The 24237-nt window shown below is 50.2% G+C and overlaps 1 protein-coding gene across 1 annotated transcript; it reads right to left on the reverse strand.

The window, feature by feature from the left end:
• Positions 1 to 5836: 5836 nt before the first annotated feature.
• Positions 5837 to 23893, reverse strand: LOC101123578 (leukocyte immunoglobulin-like receptor subfamily A member 6). Its single transcript, XM_060397858.1, has 17 exons — positions 23789 to 23893; positions 23652 to 23687; positions 23192 to 23476; positions 22643 to 22939; positions 22358 to 22402; positions 17914 to 18210; positions 17630 to 17674; positions 16296 to 16422; positions 16105 to 16231; positions 12423 to 12561; positions 12286 to 12321; positions 11820 to 12104; positions 11270 to 11566; positions 11001 to 11030; positions 7748 to 7879; positions 6364 to 6416; positions 5837 to 6285 (listed from the first exon to the last, which is right to left on the reverse strand). Exons 1-17 carry the CDS (start codon positions 23820 to 23822, stop codon positions 6145 to 6147), a joined length of 2406 nt encoding a protein of 801 aa, XP_060253841.1. The 5' UTR covers positions 23823 to 23893; the 3' UTR covers positions 5837 to 6144.
• Positions 23894 to 24237: the final 344 nt, after the last annotated feature.

Raw genomic sequence — 24237 nt, forward strand, 5'->3', positions numbered from 1 at the left:
CTCAATGCACGTGTCATTCTCCTGTTTCTGTAAATAAAGATTTACTGGAACACAGTCATGCCATTCATTTACATATCAACAGTCCGCTAACTGCATTACAGCACTAGCTGCATTACATCATGGGTTTGGAGCCTTGGCTGCATATGGGAATAACCTGGGAGACTTCAGGAATTTTACTGCTGGGGTCCCATTCCAAGAGATTTTTCCAGGGGGTGGGAGAGTGGGGAATCTGGTTCCCAGGATTTAAATAATTCTTAAATTGATTTGAATACATAACCAAATTTGAAAATCACAGTACCAGAGTCACATCTCTTTAAGTGGGTGCCTCTTAATTATCTGTATTAGAAATGAGTGGGAATTTTTATAAATGATAACCGTTTCCTGAGTACTGTCCTTGGTTGGCTGAACAAGCCATAGAACCAACTTTTAATCCTCCTCCTCCATGCCCTCTTCCCATCCCAATAATTCTTATTGAAACTGAAGTTTTGGAACATTTGCAGCAAACCAGCAGCTGGCAGATGTTTTAGTCAAGGGCCAAAGAGTAAATATGTTAGGTTTTGAGAGCCATCTGGTCTCTGCTGCAATTCCTTAATGCTACAGTGAGGGGATAGCCACAGGCAATACGTAAATCAACGTGCATGGCTGTGTTCCAATAAACCTTTATTTGTGGAGGCTAAAGTCGGAATTTCAAATAGTTTTTACATGTCATAAAATATTACTTTTTTCATCCTATTTGGGGTGCTTTGGGTTTCATGGATATGGTTACGTCTAGTTAGGCTTCCCCTGTGGCTCAGCTGGTAAAGAATCTGCCTGCAATGTGGGAGATCTGGTTTGATCCCTGGGTGGGAAGATCCCCTGGAAAAGGGAAAGGCTACCCACTCCAGTATTCTGGCCTGGAGAATTCCATGGACTAGTCCATGGGGTCGCAAAGAATCGGACACAACTGAGTGACTGTAACTTCACTTCAGTGCCTTGATTGTGGTGATGATATCATGTCATCTACATTTATCCAAACTCAGCAAATAGTACCCACTAAATATGTGCAGTTCAGTTCAGTTCAGTTCAGTCGCTCAGTGGTGTCCGACTCTTTGCGACCCCATGAATCGCAGCACGCCAGGCCTCCCTGTCCATCACCATCTCCCGGAGTTCACTCAGACTCACGTCCATCGAGTCCGTGATGCCATCCAGCCATCTCATCCTCTGTCGTCCCCTTCTCTTCCTGCCCCCAAACCCTCCCAGCATCAGAGTCTTTGACAATGAGTCAACTCTTCGCATCAGGTGGCCAAAGTACTGGAGTTTCAGCTTTAGCATCATTCCTTCCAAAGAAATCCCAGGGTTGATCTCCTTCAGAATGGACTGGTTGGTTCTCCTTGCAGTCCAAGGGACTCTCAAGAGTCTTCTCCAACACCACAGTTCAAAAACATCAATTCTTCAGCGCTCTGCCTTCTTCACAGTCCAACTCTCACATCCACACATGACCACAGGAAAAACCATAGCCTTGACTAGACGAACCTTAGTCGGCAAAGTAATGTCTCTGCTTTTGAATATACTATCAAGGTTGGTCATAACTTTTCTTCCAAGGAGTAAGTGTCTTTTAATTGCCTGGCTGCAGTCACCATCTGCAGTGATTTTGGAGCCCAGAAAAATAAAGTCTGACACTGTTTCCACCGTTTCCCCCTCTATTTCCCATGAAGTGATGGGAAGAGATGCCATGATCTTCGTTTTCTGAATGTTGAGCTTTAAGCCAACTTTTCGCTCTCTTCTTTCACTTTCATCATGAGGCTTTTTAGCTCCTCTTCACTTTCTGCCATAAGGGTAGTGTCATCTGCATAACTGAGGTTATTGATATTTCTCCTGGCAATCTTGATTCCAGCTTGTGTTTCTTCCAGTCCAGCATTTCTCATGATGTACTCTGCATATAAGTTAAATAAGCAGGGTGAAAATATACAGCCTTGACTCACTCCTTTTCCTATTTGGAACCATTCTGTTGTTCCATGTCCAATTCTAACTGTTGCTTCCTGACCTGAATACAGATTTCTCAAGAGGAAGGTGAGGTGGTCTGGTATTCCCATCTCGTTCAGAATTTTCCAGTTTATTGTGATCCACATAGTCAAAGGCTTTGGCATAGTCAATAAAGCAGAAATAGATGTTTTTCTGGAACTCTCTTGCTTTTTCCATGATCCAGCGGATGTTGGCAATTTGATCTCTGGTTCCTCTGCCTTTTCTAAAACCAGCTTGAACATCAGGAAGTTCACGGTTCACGTATTGCTGAAGCCTGGCTTGGAGAATTTTGAGCATTACTTTACTAGCATGTGAGATGAGTGCAATTGTGCGGTAGTTTGGGGATTCTTTGGCATTGCCTTTCTTTGGGATTGGAATGAAAACTGACCTTTTCCAGTCCTGTGGCCACTGCTGAGTTTTCCAAATTTGCTGGCATATTGAGTGCAGCACTTTCACAGCATCATTTTTCAGGATTTGAAACAGCTCCACTGGAATTCCATCACCTCCACTAGCTTTGTTCGTACTGATGCTTTCCAAGGCCCACCTGACTTCACTTTCCAAGATGTCTGGCTGTAGATTAGTGATCACAATATCATCTGGGTCGTGAAGATCTTTTTTGTACAGTTCTTCTGTGTATTCTTGCCATCTCTTCTTAATATCTTCTGCTTCTGTTAGGTCCATACCATTTCTGTCCTTTATCGAGCCCATCTTTGCATGAAATGTTCCCTTCGTATCTCTAATTTTCTTGAAGAGATCTCTAGTCTTTCCCATTCTGTTTTTTCCTCTATTTCTTTGCATCGATCGCTGAAGAAGGCTTTCTTATCTCTTCTTGCTATTCTTTGGAACTCTGCATTCAGATGCTTATATCTTTCCTTTTCTCCTTGGCTTTTCCCCTCTCTTCTTTTCACAGCTATTTGTAAGGCCTCCCAAGACAGCCATTTTGCTTTTTTGCATTTCTTTTCCATGGGGATGGTCTTGATCCCTGTCTCCTGTACACTGTCACGAACCTCATTCCATAGTTCATCAGGCACTCTATCTATCAGATCTAGACCCTTAAATCTATGTCTCACTTCCACTGTATAATCATAAGGGATTTGATTTAGGCCATATCTGAATGGTCTAGCGGTTTTCCCTACTTTCTTCAATTTAAGTCTGAATTTGGCAATAAGGAATTCATGATCTGAGCCATAGTCAGCTACTGGTTTTGTCTTTGTTGACTGCATAGAGCTTCTCCATCTTTGGCTGCATAGAATATAATCAATCTGATTTCAGTGTTGACCATCTGGTGATGTCCATGTGTAGAGTCTTCTCTTGTGTTGTTGGAAGAGGGTGTTTGCTATGACCAGTGCATTTTCTTGGCAAAACTCTATTAGTCTTTGCCCTGCTTCATTCTGCCTTCCAAGGCCACATTTGCCTGTTACTCCAGGTGTTTCTTGACTTCCTACTTTTGCATTCCAGTCCCCTATAATGAAAAGGACATCTTTTTTGGGGTGTTAGTTCTAAAAGGTCTTGTAGGTCTTCATAGAACCATCCAACTTCAGCTTCTTCAGTGTTACTGGTTGGGGCATAGACTTGGATAACTGTGATATTGAATGGTTTGCCTTGGAGACGAACAGAGATCATTCTGTCATTTTGAGATTGCATCCAAGTACTGCATTTCAGACTCTTCTGTTGACCATGATGGCTACTCCATTTCTTCTGAGGGATTCCTGCCCGCAGTAGTAGATATAATGGTCATCTGAGTTAAATTCACCCATTCCAGTCCATTGTAGTTCGCTGATTCCTACAATGTTGACATTCATCCTTGCCATCTCTTCTTTGACCACTTCCAATTTGCCTTGATTCATGGACCTGAGATTCCAGGTTCCTATGAAATATTGCTCTTTACAGCATCAGATCTTGCTTCTATCACCAGTCACATCCACAGCTGGGTATTGGTTTTGCTTTGGCTCCATCCCTTCCTTCTTTCTGGAGTTATTTCTCCACTGATCTCCAGTAGCATATTGGGCACCTACCGACCTGGGGAGTTCCTCTTTTGGTATCCTATCATTTTGCCTTTTCATACTGTTCACAGGGTTTTCAAGGCAAGAATACTGAAGTGGCTTGCCATTCCCTTCTCCAGTGGACCACGCTCTGTCAGACCTCTCCACCATGACCCGCCCGTCTTGGGTTGCCCCGCAGGCATGGCTTGGTTTCATTGAGTTAGACAAGGCTGCGGTCCTAGTGTGATTAGATTGACTAGTTTTCTGTGAGTATGGTTTTAGTGTGTCTGACCTCTGATGCCCTCTTGCAGCACCTACCATCTTACTTGGGTTTCTCTTACCTTGGGCGTGGGGTATCTCTTCACGGCTGCTCCAGCAAAGCACAGCCACTGCTCCTTACCTTGGACGAGGGGTATCTTCTTACCGCCGCCGTTCCTGACCTTCAACGTGGGGTAGCTCCTCTAGGCCCTCCTGCGCCTGCGCAGCCACCCCTCCTCTGGATGCTCCTCCCAGCTGCCGCCCCTGGCCTCGGGCTCAGGGTGGCTCCTCAGGGTCACCACCCCTGGCCTGCGGTGCGAGGTGGCTTCTCCGGGCCGCCCCTGACCTTGGACGTGGGTTGACTCCTCCTGGCCACTCCTGACCTCAGACGCAGGGTAGCTCCTCTCGGCTGCCGCCCCTAACCTCAGATGCAGGGTAGCTCCTCTCGCCCATTTCTGCACCATCGCAGCCTGGCACTCTAGGCCGCTGCCCCTGACCTCAGACCTGGGGTAGCTCCTCTCGCCTGTGCCCCGCGCAGCCGCCTGCGCTTAGTGCGCCAGCTCTCACTGTCAGGCTTCTCTGTCCATGGGATTCTCCAGGCAAGAATACTGGATACTGGTGTGGGTTGCCATGCCCTCCTCCTGGGGATCTTCCAACCCAGGGGTCAAACCCAGGTCTCCAGCATTGCAGGTGGTTTCTTTACCTTCTGAGCCACCAGGGAAAAGCAAAAATAAGTATTGAAAAGTGTAAAAATGTAACCTGTATGGCACAAAACTGGTGACTTGCCTGAGTTGACCTGTGGGTTCTAATTTATTGACCCCTGCCCTAGACAACAAACTCTTCAACAAGAGGGATGGTTTTAGGCTCTTTCCTGTGCCCCTACAAATAGTCAGTTTGCAAAATAAAGCACCAATCATAGAGATACAATGAGAGTGAGGGTATTTATATCTGAGGACTTATCTGAACTGGAAACCCGGTTTCAAAGTTATTTTCATGGACCTTCAGTTAATTGGCACCCAGTAGCCTCTAAGTGGAGACTTTTAGAGAAAAGGTAAAAAACTATCAGAATTTCCTATCAGTCACTCAAGACTCTTGATAGATTCCTTAAAAGCCAATGTTCAGCCCTTTCTCATTCCTTTATATAGATTCAAATTTTCATCTGGTATATTTTTTTCTTCACTTAAAGAACTTCCTTTAGTATTTCTTATACGAACATTCTCAGCTTTTGTTTTCAGAAAGCTGTAACATAAAACCTGGTACCCAAGAGGATTTAAGTACACTTACTTAATTAATCCCTTTCATGGATCACAGCCTTGTCATGGCAAAAGAAAATCAATCCCGAATATTCACTGGTAGGACTGATGCTGAAGCTGAAGTTCCAATACTTTGGCCACCTGATGGGAGGAGCCGACTCAACGGAAAAGACTGTGATGCTGGGAATGATTGAGGGCAGGAGGAGAAGGGGACGACAGAGGATGAGATGGTTGGATGGCATCACCGACTCAATGGACATGAATCTGAGAAAACTTTGGGAGACAGTGAAGGACAGGGGAGTCTGGCGTGCTGCAGTCCATGGGGTTGCCAAGAGTCAGACATGATAGAAACTAAACAACATTTAATTAATGAATAATGAAAACTTACAAAATATTACCCTGTCACTCTTCTGATGACTTCAGCTGGTCTCAGGGACCCCTGGGCAATTAGAGACTCTGGGACTGACTGGCGCATGTTGCTGAGGTCTCTAGATTTCTGGGTGTGTGTGTGGGGGCAGCAGGACCTTCTGAGGAATGTGGGCTCCCTCAACCAGGCTGTCAGGCTTGGAGCCTCAGTTCTAGAGGAGGGAGCTACCAGCGGTAGCTGTGAGTTCTGCCGCCCAGATGAAGTGCTGGCCCTGGTGCCTGGCTTATCTGAAGGCCAGCGTCACATACTCGCTGCTCTGGGTCTGTCTGGGCTCCCTGGACGGGGCCCCAGCTGTCCCCTGGTGGGGGACACGGCAGGTCACCTGGGAATAGGTGACCTCCTGAGGGTCTGCAGCTTCAGAAACCTGAGGAAGGAAGGGAGAATATGAGACGGGGGTGCCACACGGGGGTCCAAGGGACAGTCTAGAGGAGGAAGCCCTTACCTGTCCATTCGCCCGGCCAGCTGCCTCTGGCTGTCTCTCTTTCCTTGCAGCATCTAGAGGGAAAGGGGAGGTTGTTGTGGACCATGTATCTGTGTCCCCACTCCCCTTCCCCCCAGATTCATCTGCTGCAGTGGGGACCTGCACGTGATGCTGTTTGGAGACGGTGCCCCTGGGAGAAACTGAGGTTTTGCTGGGGTCCTGAGGGTGGGATTCTCATGTTCAGCCAGAGCTCTAGCTCGCTCTCTCTGCCAGGAGAGGTGGCCATCTGCAGGAGAACCCTCACCGGGAGCGGAATCCTAGCACCTACATCTCAGACCTCCCAGCCTCCAGAATTGTCAGAAATGGATGCTGGATGCTTGAAGCACCTGGTCTATGGCGTTCTGTTACAGCAGCTCGAACAGACAAAGAGAGGGTCATTTCTTAAAAAACTGAAATACTGTTGAATATACAATATAAGTTACAGGTTTACAGTATAATGATTTACAGTTTTAAAAGGTTAAACTCCATTTATAGTTATTATAAAATATTGCTACATTCCCCATTTTGTTGTTGGGGCATTTGGGATCTTCTTTTTTTCCCCCTAGTTGTGGCATGTGGGATCTAGTTCCTTGACCAGGGATCAAACCTGTGCCCCCTGCATTGGGAATGTGGCGTCTTAGCCACTGGTCCACCAGGGAAGTCCCATCCTTGTAGATTATTTTATACCTACTAGTTTGTACCTCTTAATCCCCTACCCCTTAACTGCCCCTCCCCTCCCCGTTAGTCACTGCTAGTTTTCTCTCTGTATCTGTAATTTTAACAGACAACATTATAGCCTCAATATTTCTCTTTGTCACTAGAGGTGTTTCCTAAACAATATTTTAAATGGCCACGTTAGTTGTAGCATCGTGTATGGTTTATATCCTCTGTTTTATGACACTGTTTTGGTATATGGGTTATTGTTTTATGTTTTGTATATTGTTTTATGACATTGTTTTGTAATGTTGTAAATAATGCCTTGGTGACTAGGTTTGTGAATCCGTGTATCCTTCCACTAGCAGCTTAAGCGAGTGTTTACATCTCATCTTTCCCGATTGAATTTTCTCATTTTTTCATCTTTGATAATGAAAAATGACACCGCAAAAACAGCAACAACAATCTCGTGAACAAAACAAAGAGAGGGTCATGTCTTCGGGAGGGTGGCTGTAGATTGCCCCCAGCCCTGGCTTCTGGAAGGCAGTTACCACAATCACAGCGTGAACCAGCAAAACAGCCCTCCCCTCATTGCTTCTGGACCCCTCAGCCCCTCCCCCTCCCCCAGCAAATGCCCCGCCGCGTTTCCCCAGTGGGATTTGCGTCCCAGGGATCTCTACACAGGCTTCCCCTCCTGCTCTCAAGGACCTACTGCTTTTGGCTTTGCGCAGACAGTAGAGGATAAGGAAGATGAGGAAGACTAGGAGCAGGAGACCCACGGCCACCGGGACACCGATCCAGATACCTAGGGGTCTGCCTCGGGAGGCTAAGTCGCCAGACGGGGCTGCAAAAGAGAACACAGTGCCGGAGCAGGCGCCCCGTGTAAAGAACCTTCACATGCAGCGCGGCTGCTGAGTATTTCCTCAAACCCCACCACAATCCCCAAGCTCAGAATTGCTGACCCTGATTCTTAGAAAAGAGGAATGAGCTTTGACCGCCTCATTTGCTTGCTCCATGAAGTCATAGATAACAAAGCTCTTGGAGGGACGTCTTTAGAGGCCCAGTGGTGAAGACTTTGCCTTCAATGCACGGGGTGCTGGTCCCATCCCTGATGGAGGAGCTAGGATCCCACATGCCTCGTGGCCACCCCCCCAAAAAAACATAAAACAGAAGCAGCATTGTAACAAATCCAATAAAGATTTAAAAGAGAAGCCACTGGGAAATGGAAATTTGTATCCTTATAGGGACCAGCACTGGACGGCACACGGATCAGACCTCCGCCCACCTGTGTTTCCCTGTGGCCCTCGAACTCAGAACAGACTTACATTTTTAAACTGTAATCCAAAAAAAAATAATAAAGAAAGAATAAAATCTGTGACAAGTGCAAACGAACTGAAGTTCAAGCTTCAGCGCCTGTATCTATCGTTTCCTCAGAGCTCGACCTCGGCTCACTTGCTTCTGCCTCTCGTCTGTGGCTGCTTTTGTGCACAGGGTCAGAGCTGAGCAGTTGAGAAAGAGACCAGCTATCTGCCCACTGAGTAACTGGCCTATTACAGGAAATATTTACTGACCGCTGGTGAAGAGGAAGCACAGCTCAGAAAAGTGCCAGCGGTGGTGAATCAAGAATATGGCGTTAGCCAAGCTCAGGGGAGGGCTCATTCCAAGAACTGATTTGAGCCATCATATGGAAATGTGTAGGAAAAGTACGCATTTCACTACACAAAAGCAACCACAGACAACAAAAAGAATTCTTTCTGTGTTGGCAAGATTCCAATACAGAAAAAAATATATGTTTTAAAAAACAAATAGGCTGTGAGGTGGATAGAGCACAGGTTTCACACCTCCATCCCACCTGCCCCGCCCCGTTTTCCAGTCAAGGTTCTATCCATCTCATAGGTGATAGGGCCCACATGGGGTCTCACTGATAAGGTAGCTCATTATGTCAGCCTCACAAACAAAGAATAAAGTCTCACAGTGATCCGTGAGACCGACCAAATTGCAGATACGGCACCCTGTTATCTCACTGGCTCCCATCTTCTCAAGGCGGTGAGACCACCAGATTCCAGACCTCCGGCTATGTGACCATCCCTTCATAGAATTTTTCATTGGTGGGGTATAAGAAGGACTCCTTCAGAAAGGGAGGAGGCTGGTTCTCCTTAAGAGCCAGTCACCCCTCTTTTCCCTCTAATAAATTTCCTTTTCTTGCCTGACTGCCAGCTTACCCTCTTTTTCTCTGCACTCGCCTTAATTCTGGTGCTGAAACCTGGGAGGGAAGACCCACTGCAGCTGGATGGGCTCCTCGACCAAGCCCACCTCCGGTGGTCCCCTCTCTTTGCCAAGAAACTGAGACGAGCTCTGGGATAGGACTCTCCACTTGCTTTGCTGGACTGACATCCACACACTGGCCCGCTTTTCATCCATCGGTTACAATGTTGAGTGAAACCCCATTCCCTCGGATCCTCTCTCTCTCTCTCTCCCCATGGCCCTCGAGCCCACAGCCCTCGAGCCCTCGGCCTTGTGCCCCGTCTGACTTTGAAATAGGGGACGCCCATTTCAAAGCAGACTACTATTACTCTCTGAGAAAGTCCTGAGAACAGGGGCACCTTTTCTCTTGGACTTTTCTTTCTCCTCGCTTTCTCTTGCCCTTGTCTAACCTCTAGGAGGGCATGGTCAACTCTGGAGCAAGGAGTCCAGGAGCAAACTCCTCCTCTTGAGGACCCCTCCAGCTTTGGAAGCTCCTCATAGGCATCTGCCTATGAATGCCCCCCCCACCCCCAATACACACAGGCATGCGCGCGTGCACACACACACACACACACACACACACACGGTACAGACTCTGAGACACGTCTTGGGACAGGAAGCAAGTTCATGCTGCTGCTGCCAAGTGGCTTCAGTCATGTCTGACTCAGTGTGACCCCACAGACAGCAGCCCACCAGGCTCCCCCGTCCCTGGGATTCTCCAGGCAAGAACACAGGAGTGGGTTGCCATTTCCTTCTCCAATGCATGAAAGTGAAAAGTGAAAGTGAAGTCACTCAGTCATGTCCGACTCTTAGCGACCCCATGGACTGCAGCCCACCAGGCTCCTCCACCCATGGGATTTTCCAGGCAAGAGGACTGGAGTGGGGTGCCATTGCCTTCACCTAAGTTCATACTAAATTCTTCTCAAGACGTAAGAAAGAAGTGGCAGTGGTCACAACCACAGAAGGCCTTTACCCAACAGGCCTTAATCCTGTACAGAGTTTGCGTCCACATCCCTGAAGGAAATGAGGCTCAGAGGAGGGGAGAGACATCGACAGGGAACTTGTTGTAGGAACAGCTCTCATAATCTGTGTGTCCTCAGTGCAGTTTAGGGATGAAGTCCCCAGAGAACAAGGTTATCTGATCGTCTGGATTATTCTGAGCTAATATTGAGAGCTAACCCTTCTGGGAGCAGAGCTCTGTGGAAGGTGAAAGTGAAAGTGAAGTCCCTCCATAGTGTCCGACTCTTAGCGACCCCATGGACTGTAGCCCACCAGGCTCCTCCGTCCATGGGAGGTTCGAGGCAAGAGTGCTGGAGTGGGTTGCCATTTCCTTCTCCAGGGGATCTTCTCCACCCAGGGAATTAAACCCGGTGTCCCACATTGTAGGCAGGTGCTTTACTGTCTGAGCGCCCTGGGAAGTCCAGAATATTGTCAATTATGGATCATTGATAAATGAATTTTAGAATACCGTCAATTATGGGTCACTGATAAATGGTATCTATGGATCCTGTTGGCTTTATCCGCAATGGGTAGACTGTCTAATCTTATTTCCCTTAGGGAGGTCAGCCCTACCTGCGATATCTGTGTTCTCCATGCCCCAAGACATCAGAAGCCTTCTTAAAAAGCTGGCCCTGTCTGCAGTAAGCCCCGTTCCACTCCAGGTCAGAGAGAAGGGAATATAGAATCTCTTTTCAGTTTTCCACCTAAACTCAGTCACTCACCAGTTGAACGTCTGTGCTGTGTGCTGCTTCCTGAACACAGAGGTGAAGTGGGAGAGGTCTTCCTTATTTCCGCCCAGTCGGGGTCTCGCCTCCCAGAGTCCCAGGGACCCACATGGCCCGTCCCCGCCCATCCCTCAGAGATGTGTGTCTAAGCCGATGGCACACACACACCCCGCCTCTTGCAGTCCCCTTCCCCAGCCAGTGCTTTAACCGCACAGAGTCAGCCCCCAGGGCAGGAGTCAGGTGGGTGGACTGGGCTTCTTCCTCACCTTCGACCTGAAGCTGCAGTGGGTCACTGGGGTGAGACCACACGTAGGGGTTGTCGCGGAAGGCACCGTAGCATCTGTAGGTCCCCGCCTGTGTGGAGGAGACTGGGCTCAAGAGGAAGATGGTCTGGTGTCCCCTGTCCTGGGGGGTGGAGCTTTGGTTCTGGGTGATGTGATCTCCATCTTTGGTGAGGATAAATACTTCATAGTTGATTTTGGAGAAACACTGCAACTTCGCATTCTCCCCCGGAGCCGCCACTGTGCCAGCCACGCTGGAGAGGGAGGGCTTCTCATAAGCTCCTGAGAAAGAAGGAAGTTCAGCGATGAAGGGAAGGGTCACGTAGGCCCTGTCCCTTTTTGTCCCCTGGGAGCAGACATGGCTCTGGTCTCTCTCCCCTCCTTTCCCCCGTCCCCCTTGAGGAAGACTCTCGGCATCATCCTTGAGACCTCCCCAAGGACAAGGCTTGGTCCTCCTGCTTCCTGTCCCCAAAGTCTGGTCCTTCCCTTGGCAGAGGGATCAGTCCCGGCTCCGCTGCCTCTGTGTCCCCCTCACCGGTCATCACCAGCTGCAGGGGGTCACTGAACTGGGACCAGCGGCCTCCTCTCTGATAGGAGCAGTGGTACAGCCCTGTCTTGTCCGTTGTAATCTCTGTGATATTCAAAGTGTTGGTCTTCCTGGGCGTGATCTGTTCCTCTTTGTCCGTGGGCTCAGGACTTCCCACTTTTGAGATCTCGTACCCCTCAGCTTGTCCAGGTCCTTGACACAGGAGGGTCACATGACCCTTGCATGGAACTGTGAATCCAGGCAGAGCTGTGATACGAGGGGGGCGGAGATTTCCTAGAACACAGGGAACAGGTAATAGACACACAAGCGTTTCTATTTCTCCCTCCACCCATCTATTTCTCCCCCTCTTACAGCTCCCGCTCTAAAGTCTGAGTCCCCTCTTTCCAGCGGCCAAGAGAGCTGATACCTGGCTAGACCCTGCTGAGTCCTCAGGAGTATCACACAGAACACTCACCCTTCTGTGCCCAAGTGCTCTGGCTCAGACACAACCCTGGAAAGAAACACCCGGTGAGAAGAGCCCAGCCTTAAAGAACCACCAGCCCTGCCCTGCTTAGCTGTCTATTTGTACCCAACCCTCTCTCCCCGACTGACCAAGACAGAGCAGCGAGGTAGTAACCACGGACATGACCCCACGTTCAGGCTGCCCACCAGCCTCAGCCCCGCTCCTCTGATGAAGGACACACTGCTCCGTCGAGTGACCCACACTTACAGGAAGCTGTGCAGTTGCTTTCTGTTCTCAGCCCTGTAGTGAAGGCAGTTCACACCCTCTTCCTCCTGGGTCGGGTGTGGGGCATATAGACGTAGCTGACACCACGAAGACATTGATCTGAATTCTCTGTGAGTTTACTGGGTCATGGCTGGGTGGAGAGAACCATGGTGTCGGTGTTAAAACTTCAGAGGCCTGTGGCTCAGGAGGGCTTTCCTCAGAACTGAGGTAAGGACCAAAGGTTCCAACTCAGAGCAAGAGGTTGCTGTTCAGCTGCCCAGTCGTGTCCGACTCTGTGAGACCCCATGGGCTGAGCACGCCAGGCTTCCTGTCCATCACTGTCTCCCAGAGTTTGCTCCCACTCGTGTCCATAGAGGTTAGACAGGCCTTTCCCTCCTCTGACACTGTGGAGACCACACATATCCACATCTAGCTATCATCAGCTGTCATTTTATTGTCTACTTGTTTATCAACTATCATCCATCAATCATGCCTTTATTATCTATCCATCATTCACTATCATCTACCTAGCTACCATTTATTCATCTAATTCTATCATCTATCTATGGCCTTCCGTGGTGGCTTGTGATGAAGTATTGCCTGCAATGCAGAGGACATGGGTTCTATCTGCGGGCCAGGAAGATCTGCAGCAGGAAATGGCAACCCACTCCAGTGTTCTTGCCTAGAGAATCCCATCGCAGAGGAGCCTGGTGGGCTACAGTCTGTGGACTCGAAAACAGTCAGACACGGCTTAGCGACTAAACAACAGCAACAGCAATCACTTATTTATATGTACATCTAGATGTCATTTATGTATTAATAGTCTCTCTGCTATTTAGCTGCCATGTATTCATTCTCTACTGTCTATCAAGCACTCATCTGTTATTTGTATCTTAAATATCCAGGTATCTGTGTGTCTCTCTGGCCGCACCAGGCCTTAGCTGTGGCCCACGGGGTCTTCATTTGCAGGAGGTGAACTCCTAGCTGCCGCAGGTGGGATCCAGTTCCCTGACCAGAGACGAAGCCCAGGTCTCCTGATGTGGGAGCAGAGTCTCAGCTACTGGACCACAAAGGGACGCCCCATTTTTATTTGTAAGACAGCCGGTAAGTAGACTATTTTATTTATTTAATTTTGGCCATGCCCTGTGGCATGTGGGATCTTACCCTCGGCCAGGGATTGAACCCATGCCCCCTGCACTGGAAGCATGGAGTCTTAGCCCCTGGACCACCAGGGAAGTCCCTATCTATCCTTTATATACATCATTTTCACTTACTTATCTATCTCTCTGTCAATATCTAATGTCCTCTATCTTTGTATCATTTCTGTCCCTCCTCCCACCTCTTACCCTCCATCCAGGGTATCGAAAGGGAATCCTGAGAACACCCCCATCACTGCTTTCTAGGAGAACCATCTCCAGACGCTTTGTTTAGCTTATCTTTGCTCTCCAGTTACTTGGACTCAGCTGTTTGGAGGAAAGATTCTAAGAGAGGATCATTGAATTCTAAAACCCACTGTCTGTTTTTGCATGGCCTCAGGATTTTTAAATGACTGAAAAAAACCCAAAGAAAATCAGCATTTTGTAACCCATAAAAATGATTTAAAATCCACTTCTGCTTTTTCAAACCAAGTTTCAAAGGACTGTGGCCTCGCTCATATGGTCACACATCATTGCTCCTGCTTTTGCGCTGTATCTGTGCTCAGCCAGGTCTGATCTTTGTCTGACCCGTGGACTGCACCCCACAGGCTCCTCTCTGTCCACGGGAATTCCCAGGCAAGAATACTGGAGTGGGTGGGCAGTTCTTTCTCCAGGGAGTCTTCTTGACCTAGAGAGGGAATCTGGGTCTTTTCCGTCTCCTGCACAGGCAGGGGGCTTCTTCAGGCCTAGTGCTCCCTGGGAAGCCCTATGAGAGCAGAACCAACTGCTTGCAAAGACAGCAAATGGCTCACCATGTACTTACCGCTTTACAGAACTCAGCTGTCATTTAGAACATGACAGGGACACCTAGCTGACTCTGAGAAGGCATTCAGAGAAAACACCCAAGGAAAGTTAGCTCTGTGCCGACACAGAGAGAAAGTCAGGAGCGGGCAGAGGAGGGGACTTGGGTGGGAACAGCAGCCAGGGGCAGAGAGCTCTGAGTCGAGTCTTGGGGCGGAGGTGAGACTGAAGGGCACGTGACCACTTAGCGTCTCTGTTTTTCTGTGCAGTTTCCATGCAGGCTTAAGTCCAAGGGTATGCATTATTTACTTAAACAGCTCGGAGCTAAGAGGTCCCCAGACTATTTCACCAGCTCAGCCGTAGCAGGGGGTGAGTTAGCCTTTCTGTGATTCTGTTGTTTTAGTCTCATGCTTTGAAAGCTGTTTCTTCTCAGAAACAAAAAACCAAGCCCCAAACCCAAAGAGGAACAATTGCTAACATCGCAAGCATCTGTGTAACTTAAATCCCCAAACCAACCAACCAGTATGAGTGTTCATGCTTTTATACTTGCTTTCTATAATTTTTAAATTCCGCAAAGAGTCAGACTTGCCTGAGTGACTTTCACTTTCACAAGGGCTATATTGAAGAAAAAAAGAAAAAAATTAAGCATTTCTACCCTAGACCCATTTCCCACCCCGTAAGAACAACCACACTAAGGAATTTTATACATTACACATAAGCAAAATTTATTAAGTATCATCTCTGTTTGAATCATGTCCTCTTTTAAGTTGAAAAGAGTGTTAAAACATTTATTCCCAGGTACTTCCCAGGCAGTCCAGTGGTTAAGACTTTGCCTCTCAATGCGGGGGGTGTGAGTTCAACCCCTGGTCTGGGACCTACAATCCAACATGCCTCGTGGCCCAAAAAACCAAAACTTAAAACAGAAGCAAAATTGTAACAAATTCAATAAAGACTTACATATTAGAGCAAAACAAAAACCCGTCCTTATTTCCGAGTCTCTTCTGTGAGACAGTGCATAAAAACAAGGATTTCTGGCTCAAAGATCAGACTCAGTGATCTCCAGGAGGCAGGGTGAGGAATAGCCCCTAATTACAGTGTTGCAACGCTACCCAGAACCTCCATGTCAAAAAGGACACTGTAGATGTGGTGAAATTAAGGGTCTTGGGTGGGGGCTTATTGCAGGTTGTCATGGGGGGGGGCAACGTAGTCACGTGTTCTTTTTTTAAGCACGATTTTATTTTTATTTATTTATTCATTTGGTTGCTGCTCAGAGGCTTAGCTGCTCTGCAGCCTGTGAGATCTTAGTTCCCTGACCAGGCACCAAACACACATCCCCTGCATTGCTGGGTGGATTCTTAATCACTGGACCACCGGCAGGTCCCCACAAGTGTTTGTTAAGAGGGAAGCAGGAGGGTGGGGGTGTGTGAGGCAAGAAGGGAGGAAGGAAGCAGAGGTCAGAGAGGAGAAGAGGCGCTCCCCTCCTGGGTCTGGAGGACGGAGCTACAGGACAGGGAACACAGGCAGAGTCTGGAAGCTTGAAAGGCAAGAACACCCACGGGAAAGTAGCACGTGGTGCAGGCTTGGGGGCAGGGTTTAGACTCTGCTCTCTGGACTGAAAGAGAATCCACACTGGGCTGCTCTCGCCCACGCTGCCTCTGGTGCGCTGCTTCAGGTTCCACAGGAAGCGAGTACCCTGCTGCATAGGTCGGGTGACCCAGCCGGGGCCCGTCTCCTCCGCCCCACAGGTGGGCACAGTGCTTTGATGCCAGCAGAGGGTCATCGGCGCTTGTCAGTCCACTGGGGCGGGGGCTCATCTGACTTCACTGAGGGCCCCCCCCGCCCCGGCTGCACCAGGCTTCAGCCAGCAGGACGACCATGGCCAGGAGAAGCAGGGCAGCCAGGCTCAGGCGGACGTGAGTCTCCAGAGAAGGGTGCCAAGCGGCAGGCGCTGGGAGGGAAGAGGTAGAAGGGCCGATTCCCGTTTGCAGCTGTTGACTAGTCACTCAGCTGTGTCCTTGGGACCCCATGGACTGTGGCCCACTGGGCTCCTCCGTCCCTGGGATTTCCCAGGCAAGGGTATTGAGTGAGTTGCCATGCCCTTCCCCAGGGCGTCTTCCTGACCCGGGGATTGAACCTGGGTCTCCTGCTTCGCAGGCAGATTCTTTACCACTGAGCCACCAGGGAAGCCGTCCACACGGCTAAAGGGCCCTAAAACCCAAGTTGATTTCTGCAGACCTCTGGACCTGGTGGGAAGCCCGCCCAGCCCACCCCCTCGGGGTAAGCAGTTAAGCACCTTTCTTTCGTCCTGTCATTACAGGCACTGTGCTGATACCGGCGGGGGCTTCTGGGGTCAAGAAAGACAGGACTGGGTCGCTGGAGGCTGGCAGTCCCCGCCCTGAGCCCAGCCTGCTCCTCGCTCAGTATCCCTTGTGATTTGACCGTTCCCGCAGCAGACACGCTGGCCTCTGTTACCCGCGGGCTCCTGAGCGTGTCTCTACCTCTGGGTCTTGGCCCAGGGCTGATTCCTCTGCCTGTCCTGCACTCTCTACAAGGATCCTTCCTCTGATTTCATCCCAGTGTCTGTTAGAAATACACCCATGAGGGATCTGCTTGTTGAGCCATCTTCTAAAACACTAGCCCCTTCTGTCATTCTTATTCTGTTACACTGTGTGACCTTGCTTTTCCCAACCAGTCATTATGTGACACATTTTTATTCTGACAAAAACGAAACACATATAACACACATACTAATATAGTCTATACAAATATTTTCTGCAAAGCATACATGATATTTAACAATAGTTACATATATATATAAAATACATATATATCCATGGAGTTCCCTGTAGCTCAAACAGTAAAGAATCTGGCTGCAATGCAGGAGACCAGCGTTCAGTCCCTGGGTCAGGAAGATCCTCTGGAGAAGGGAATGGCGACCCCCTCCAGTGTTCTTGCCTGGGAAATCGCATGGACGGAGGAGCCTGGTGGCTACAGTCCATGGGGTGGAGAGCTGGACACGACTGAGAGACTAACACACACGTACATACATATAATATATAACATATACATCTGCATCCATGCGGTTAACACTCCACATCAGAGAGAAGCGACCACAGAAGCTCTTTTCAGTTTTCCACCTAAACTCAGTCACTCACCAGTTGAGCGTCTGTGCTGTGTGCTGCTGGGAGACTCAGTAGTTCCTGGAAACAGCGGTGAAGTGGGAGCGGTCTTCCTTATTTCCGCCCAGTCAGGCTCTCACCTCCCAGAGTCCCAGGGACCCACACGGCCTGTCCCCGCCCGTCCCTCAGAGACGCGTGTCTAAGCCGATGGCGCTCACACACCCCGCCTCTGCTGTCCCCTTCCCCAGCCAGTGCTTTAACCGCACAGAGTCAGCCCCCAGGGCGGGGGTCAGGCCGGTGGGACTGGGCTTCTTCCTCACCTTCGACCTGAAGCTGCAGTGGGTCACTGGGGTGAGACCACACGTAGGGGTTGTCGCGGAAGGCACCGTAGCATCTGTAGGTCCCCGCCTGTGTGGAGGAGACTGGACTCAAGAGGAAGATGGTCTGGCGTCCCCTGTCCTGGGGGGCGGAGCTTTGGTCCTGGGTGATGTGATCTCCATCTTTGGTGAGGATAAATACATCATGGGTGATTCTGGAGAAACACTGCAGCTTCACATTCTGCCCTGGAGCCGCCACTGTGCCAGCCAGGCTGGAGAGGGAGGGCTTGTCATAAGCTCCTGAGAAAGAAGGAAGTTCAGGGATGAAGGGAAGGGTCACGTAGGCCCTGTCCCTTTTTGTCCCCTGGGAGCAGACGTGGCTCTGGTCTCTCTCCCCTCCTTGCCCCCGTCCCGCTTGAGGAAGACTCTCAGCATTATCCCTGAGACCTCCCCAAGGACAAGGCTTGGTCCTTCTGCTTCCTGCCCCCAAAGCCTGGTCCTTCCCTCGGCAGAGGGGTCAGTGCCGGCTCCGCTGCCTCTGTGTCCCCCTCACCGGTCATCACCAGCTGCAGGGGGTCACTGAACTGGGACCAGCGGCCTCCTCTCTGATAGGAGCAGTGGTACAGCCCTGTCTGGTCCGTTGTCATGTCTGCAATACTCAAAGTGTTGGTCTTCCTGGGCGTGATCTGTTCCTCTTTGTCCATGGGCTCAGGACTTCCCACTTTTGAGATCTTGTACCCCTCAGCTTGTTTAGGTCCTTGACACAGGAGGGTCACATGACTCTTAGCTGGAACTGTGGATCCAGGCAGAGCTGATATACGAGGCGGGGGGAGATTTCCTAGAACACAGGGAACAGGTAATAGACACACAAGCGTTTCTGTTTCTCCCTCCACCCATCTATTTCTCCCCCTCTTACAGCCCCCGCTCTAAAGTCTGAGTCCCCTCTTTCCAGCGGCCAAGAGAGCTGATACCTGGCTTAGACCCTACTGAGTCCTCAGGAGTATCACACAGAATACTCACTCTTCTGTGTCCACATGCTCTGGCTCAGACACAACCCTAGAAAGAAACACCCGGTGAGAAGAGCCCAGCCTTAAAGAACCACCAGCCCTGCCCTGCTTAGCCACCAATTTGTACCCAACCCTCTCTCCCCAACTGACCAAGACAGAGCAAGGAGGGAGGAACCATGGACATGATCCTGCATTCACGCTGCCCACCGGCCTCAGCCCCGGTCCTCTGATGAAGGACACACTGCTCCGTTGAGTGACCCACACTTACAGGAAGCTGTGCAGTTGCTTTCAGTTCTCAGCCCTGTAGTGAAGGCAGTTCACACCCTCTTCCTCCTGGGTTGGGAGTGGGGCATATAGACGTAGCTGACACCATGAAGACATTGATCTGAAGTCTCTGTGGGCTTACTGGGTCATGGCTGCGTGGAGAGAAGGTGACCACTTAGTGTCTCTGTTTTTCTGTGCGGTTTCCATGCAGGTTTAAGTCCAAGGGTATGTATTATTTACTTAAACAGCTTGGAGCTAAGAAGTCCCCAAACTATTTCATCAGCTCAACTGTAACAGGGGGTGGTTAGCCTTTCTGTGATTCTGTTGTTTTAGTCTCATGCTTTGAAAGCTGTTTCTTCTCAGAAACAAAAAACCAAACCCCAAACCCAAAGAGGAACAATTGCTAACATCGCAAGCATCTGTGTAACTTAAATCCCCAAACCAACCAACCAGTATGAATGTTTATGCTTTTATACTTGCTTTCTATGATTTTTAAATTCTGCAAAGAGTCGGACACGCCTTAGCGACTTTCACTTTCACAAGGGCTATATTGAAGAAAAAAAGAAAAAAATTAAGCATTTCTACCCTAGACCCATTTCCTACCCTGTAAGAACAACCACACTGAGGAATTTACACAGTACACATAAGCAAAATTTATTAAGTATCATCTCTGTTTGAATCATGTCCTCTTTTAAATTGAAAAGAGTGTTAAAACATTTATTCCCAGGTACTTCCCTGGCAGTCCAGTGGTTAAGACTTTGCCTCTCAATGCGAGGGGTGTGAGTTCAACCCCTGGTCTGGGACCTACAATCCAACATGCCTCGTGGCCCAAAAAACCAAAACTTAAAACAGAAGCAAAATTGTAACAAATTCAATAAAGACTTAAATATTAAAGCAAAACAAAAACCCGTCCTTATTTCCGAGTCTCTTCTGTGAGACAGTGCATAAAAACAAGGATTTCTGGCTCAAAGATCAGACTCAGTGATCTCCAGGAGGCAGGGTGAGGAATAGCCCCTAATTACAGTGTTGCAACGCTACCCAGAACCTCCATGTCAAAAGGGACACTGTAGATGTAGTAAAATTAAGGGTCTTGGGTGGGGGCTTACTGCAGGTTGTCACGGGGCGGGGGGGCCAACGTAGTCACGTGTTCTTTTTTTAAGTACAATTTTATTTTTATTTATTTATTCATTTGGTTGCTGCTCAGAGGCTTAGCTGCTCTGCAGCCTGTGGGATCTTAGTTCCCTGACCAGGCACCAAACACACATCCCCTGCATTGCTGGGTGGATTCTTAATCACTGGACCACTGGGAAGTTCCCACAAGTGTTTGTTAAGAGAGAAGCAGGAGGGTGGGGGTGTGTGAGGCAAGAAGGGAGGAAGGAAGCAGAGGTCAGAGAGGAGAAGAGGCGCTCCCCTCCTGGGTCTGGAGGACGGAGCTACAGGACAGGGAACACAGGCAGAGTCTAGAAGCTCGAAAAGGCACCAGCACCCACGGGAAAGTAGCATGTGGTGCAGGCTTGGGGACAGGGTTAGACTCTGCTCTCTGGACTGAAAGAGAATCCACACTGGGCTGCTCTCGCCCACGCTGCCTCTGGTGCACTGTTTCAGGTTCCACAGGAAGCGAGTACCCTGCTGCATAGGTCGGGTGACCCAGCCGGGGCCCGTCTCCTCCGCCCCACAGGTGGGCACAGTGCTTTGATGCCAGCAGAGGGTCATCGGCGCTTGTCAGTCCACTGGGGCGGGGGCTCATCTGACTTCACTGAGGGACCCCCACCCCGGCTGCACCAGGCTTCAGCCAGCAGGACGACCATGGCCAGGAGAAGCAGGGCAGCCAGGCTCAGGCGGACTTGAGTCTCCAGAGAAGGGTGCCAAGCGGCAGGCGCTGGGAGGGAAGAGGTAGAAGGGCCGATTCCCGTTTGCAGCTGTTGACTAGTCACTCAGCTGTGTCCTTGGGACCCCACGGACTGTGGTCCACTGGGCTCCTCCATCCCTGGGATTTCCCAGGCAAGGGTATTGAGTGAGTCGCCAACCCTTCTCCAGGGCATCTTCCTGACCCGGGGATTGAACCTGGGTCTCCTGGTTGGCAGGCAGATTCTTTACCACTGAGCCACCAGGGAAGCTGTCCACACCCCTAAAGGACCCTAAAACTGAAGCTGATTTCTGCAGACCTCTGGACCTGGTGGGAAGCCCGCCCAGCCCACCCTCTCGGGGTAAGCAGTTAAGCACCTTTCTTTCCCTCCTGTCATTACAGGCGCTGTGCTGATACCGGCGGGGGCTTCTGGGGTCCAGAAAGACAGGACTGGAGTGCTGGAGGCTGGCAGTCTCTACCCTGAGCCCGGCCTGCTCCTCGCTCGGTATCCCCTGTGATTCGACCGTTCCCGCAGCAGACATGCTGGCCTCTGTTACCCGCGGGCTCCTGAGCGCGTCTCTACCTCTGGGTCTTGGCCCAGGGCTGGTTCCTCTGCCTGTCCTGCGCTCTCTACAAGATCACCCCTCTGATTTCATCCCAGTGTCGGTTAGAAATACACCCATGAGGGATTTGCTTGTTGAGCCATCTTCTAAAACACTAGCCCCTTCGGTCAGTCTTATCCTGTTACAGTGTGTGACCTTGTTTTCCCCAACCAGTCATTATGTGACACATTCTTATTCTGACAAAAACGAAATAGATATAACACATGTATTAATATAGTCTATATAAGTATTTTCTGCAAAGCATACATGATATTAATAATAGTTACATATATATATATGTATATATATATATAAAATACATATATATCCATGGAGTTCCCTGTAGCTCAAACAGTCAAGAATCTGGCTGCAATGCAGGAGACCAGGGTTCAGTCCCCGGGTCAGGAAGATCGTCTGGAGAAGGGAATGGCAACCCCTCCAGTGTTCTTGCCTGGGAAATCGCATGCACGGAGGAGCCTGGTGGCTACAGTCCATGGGGTGGAGAGCTGGACACGACTGAGAGACTAACAGACAGGTGCATCCATGTGATATATAACAGATACATCTGCATCCATGCGGTTACACTCCAGGCCAGAGAGAAGGGAGCACAGAAACTCTTTTCAGTTTTCCACCTAAACTCAGTCACTCACCAGTTGAACATCTGTGCTGTGTGCTGCTGGGAGAGTCAGTAGTTCCTGAAACCAGAGGTGAAGTGGGCGCGGCTGCACCAGTTGAACGTCTGGGCTGTGTGCTGCTGGGAGACTCAGTAGTTCCTGGAAACAGCGGTGAAGTGGGAGAGGTCTTCCTTATTTCTGCCCAGTCGGGGTCTCACCTCCCAGAGTCCCAGGGACCTACACGGCCTGTCCCCTGCCCATCCCTCAGAGATGCGTGTTTAAGCCGATGGCGCTCACACACCCCGCCTCTTGCAGTCCCCTTCCCCAGCCAGTGCTTTAACCGCACAGAGTCAGCCCCCAGGGCGGGGGTCAGGCGGGTGGACTGGGCTTCTTCCCCACCTTCGACCTGAAGCTGCAGTGGGTCACTGGGCTGGGACCACACGTAGGGGTTGTCGCGGAAGGCACCGTAGCATCTGTAGGTCCCCGCCTGTGTGGAGGAGACTGGACTCAAGAGGAAGATGGTCTGGTGTCCCCTGTCCTTGGGAGTGGAGCTTTGGTTCTGGGTGATGTGATCTCCATCTTTGGTGAGGATAAATACATCATGGTTGATTCTGGAGAAACACTGCAACTTCGCATTCTCCCCTGGAGCCGCCACTGTGCCAGCCAGGCTGGAGAGGGAGGGCTTCTCATAAGCTCCTGAGAAAGAAGGAAGTTCAGCGATGAAGGGAAGGGTCACGTAGGCACTGTCCCTTTTTGTCCCCTGGGAGCAGATGTGGCTCTGGTCTCTCTCCCCTCCTTGCCTCCCTCCCCTTGAGGAAGACTCTCGGCATGATCCCTGAGACCTCCCCAAGGACAAGGCTTGGTCCTCCTGCTTCCTGTCTCCAAAGCCTGGTCCTTCCCTCGGCAGAGGGGTCAGTGCTGGCTCCGCTGCCTCTGTGTCCCCCTCACCGGTCATCACCAGCTGCAGGGGGTCACTGAACCGGGACCAGCGGCCTCCTCTCTGATAGGAGCAGTGGTACAGCCCTGTCTGGTCCGTTGTCATGTCTGCGATCCTCAAAGGATTGGTCTTCCTGGGCGGGATCTGTTCTTCTTCGTCCATGAGCTCAGGACTTCCCACTTTTAATATCTTGTACCCCTCAGCTTGTTTAGGTCCTTGACACAGGAGGGTCACATGACCCTTCCATGGAACTGTGGATCCAGGCAGAGCAGTGATACGAGGGGGGCGGAGATTTCCTAGAACACAGGGAACAGGTAATAGACACACAAGTGTTTCTCCCTCCACCCATCTATTTCTCCCCCTCTTACAGTCCCCGCTCTAAAGTCTGAGTCCCCTCTTTCCAGAGGCCAAGAGACCTGATACCTGGCTTAAACCCTACTGGTCCTCAGGAGTATCATACACAACACTCACCCTTCTGTGCCCAAGTGCTCTGGCTCAGACACAACCCTGGAAAGAAACACCCGGTGAGAAGAGCCCAGCCTTAAAGAACCACCAGCCCTGCCCTGCTTAGCTGTCTATTTGTACCCAACCCTCTCTCCCCGACTGACCAAGACAGAGCAGCGAGGGAGGAACCACGGACATGACCCCGCGTTCAGGCTGCCCACCGGCCTCAGCCCCGCTCCTCTGATGAAGGACACACTGCTCCGTCGAGTGACCCACACTTACAGGAAGCTGTGCAGTTGCTTTCTGTTCTCAGCCCTGTAGTGAAGGCAGTTCACACCCTCTTCCTCCTGGGTTGGGTGTGGGGCATATAGACGTAGCTGACACCATGAAGATGTTGATCTGAATTCTCCTCTGTGGGTATACTGGGTCATGGCTGGGCAGAGAGAACCATGGTGTCGGAGTTGACACTTCAGAGGCCCGTGGCTCAGGAGGGCTTCCCTCAGGATTAAGGAGATGACTGAAGGTTCCAACTCAGAGCAAGAGGTTGTAGTTCAGTCACTCAGTCGTGTCCGACTCTGTGAGACCCCATGGGCTGCAGCACGCCAGGCTTCCT

The sequence above is a fragment of the Ovis aries genome, chromosome 14, assembly GCF_016772045.2.
Source record: "Ovis aries strain OAR_USU_Benz2616 breed Rambouillet chromosome 14, ARS-UI_Ramb_v3.0, whole genome shotgun sequence".
Classification (NCBI taxonomy): Eukaryota; Metazoa; Chordata; class Mammalia; order Artiodactyla; family Bovidae; genus Ovis; species Ovis aries.

What these genes read in the sequence shown, in the direction of transcription:
- LOC101123578 (XM_060397858.1), bottom strand. Translation starts at nt 23,822, where the DNA reads ATGTCCGTGGTTCCTCCCTCGCTGCTCTGTCTTG. An exon ending in TCCCTCGCTGCTCTGTCTTG is followed by an intron (nt 23,688 to 23,788) that starts GTCAGTCGGGGA and finishes GTTTCTTTCCAG; the next exon opens with GGTTGTGTCTGAGCCAGAGC. An exon ending in GGCGGGGGGGGCCCTCAGTG is followed by an intron (nt 16,232 to 16,295) that starts AAGTCAGATGAG and finishes CTGGCATCAAAG; the next exon opens with CACTGTGCCCACCTGTGGGG.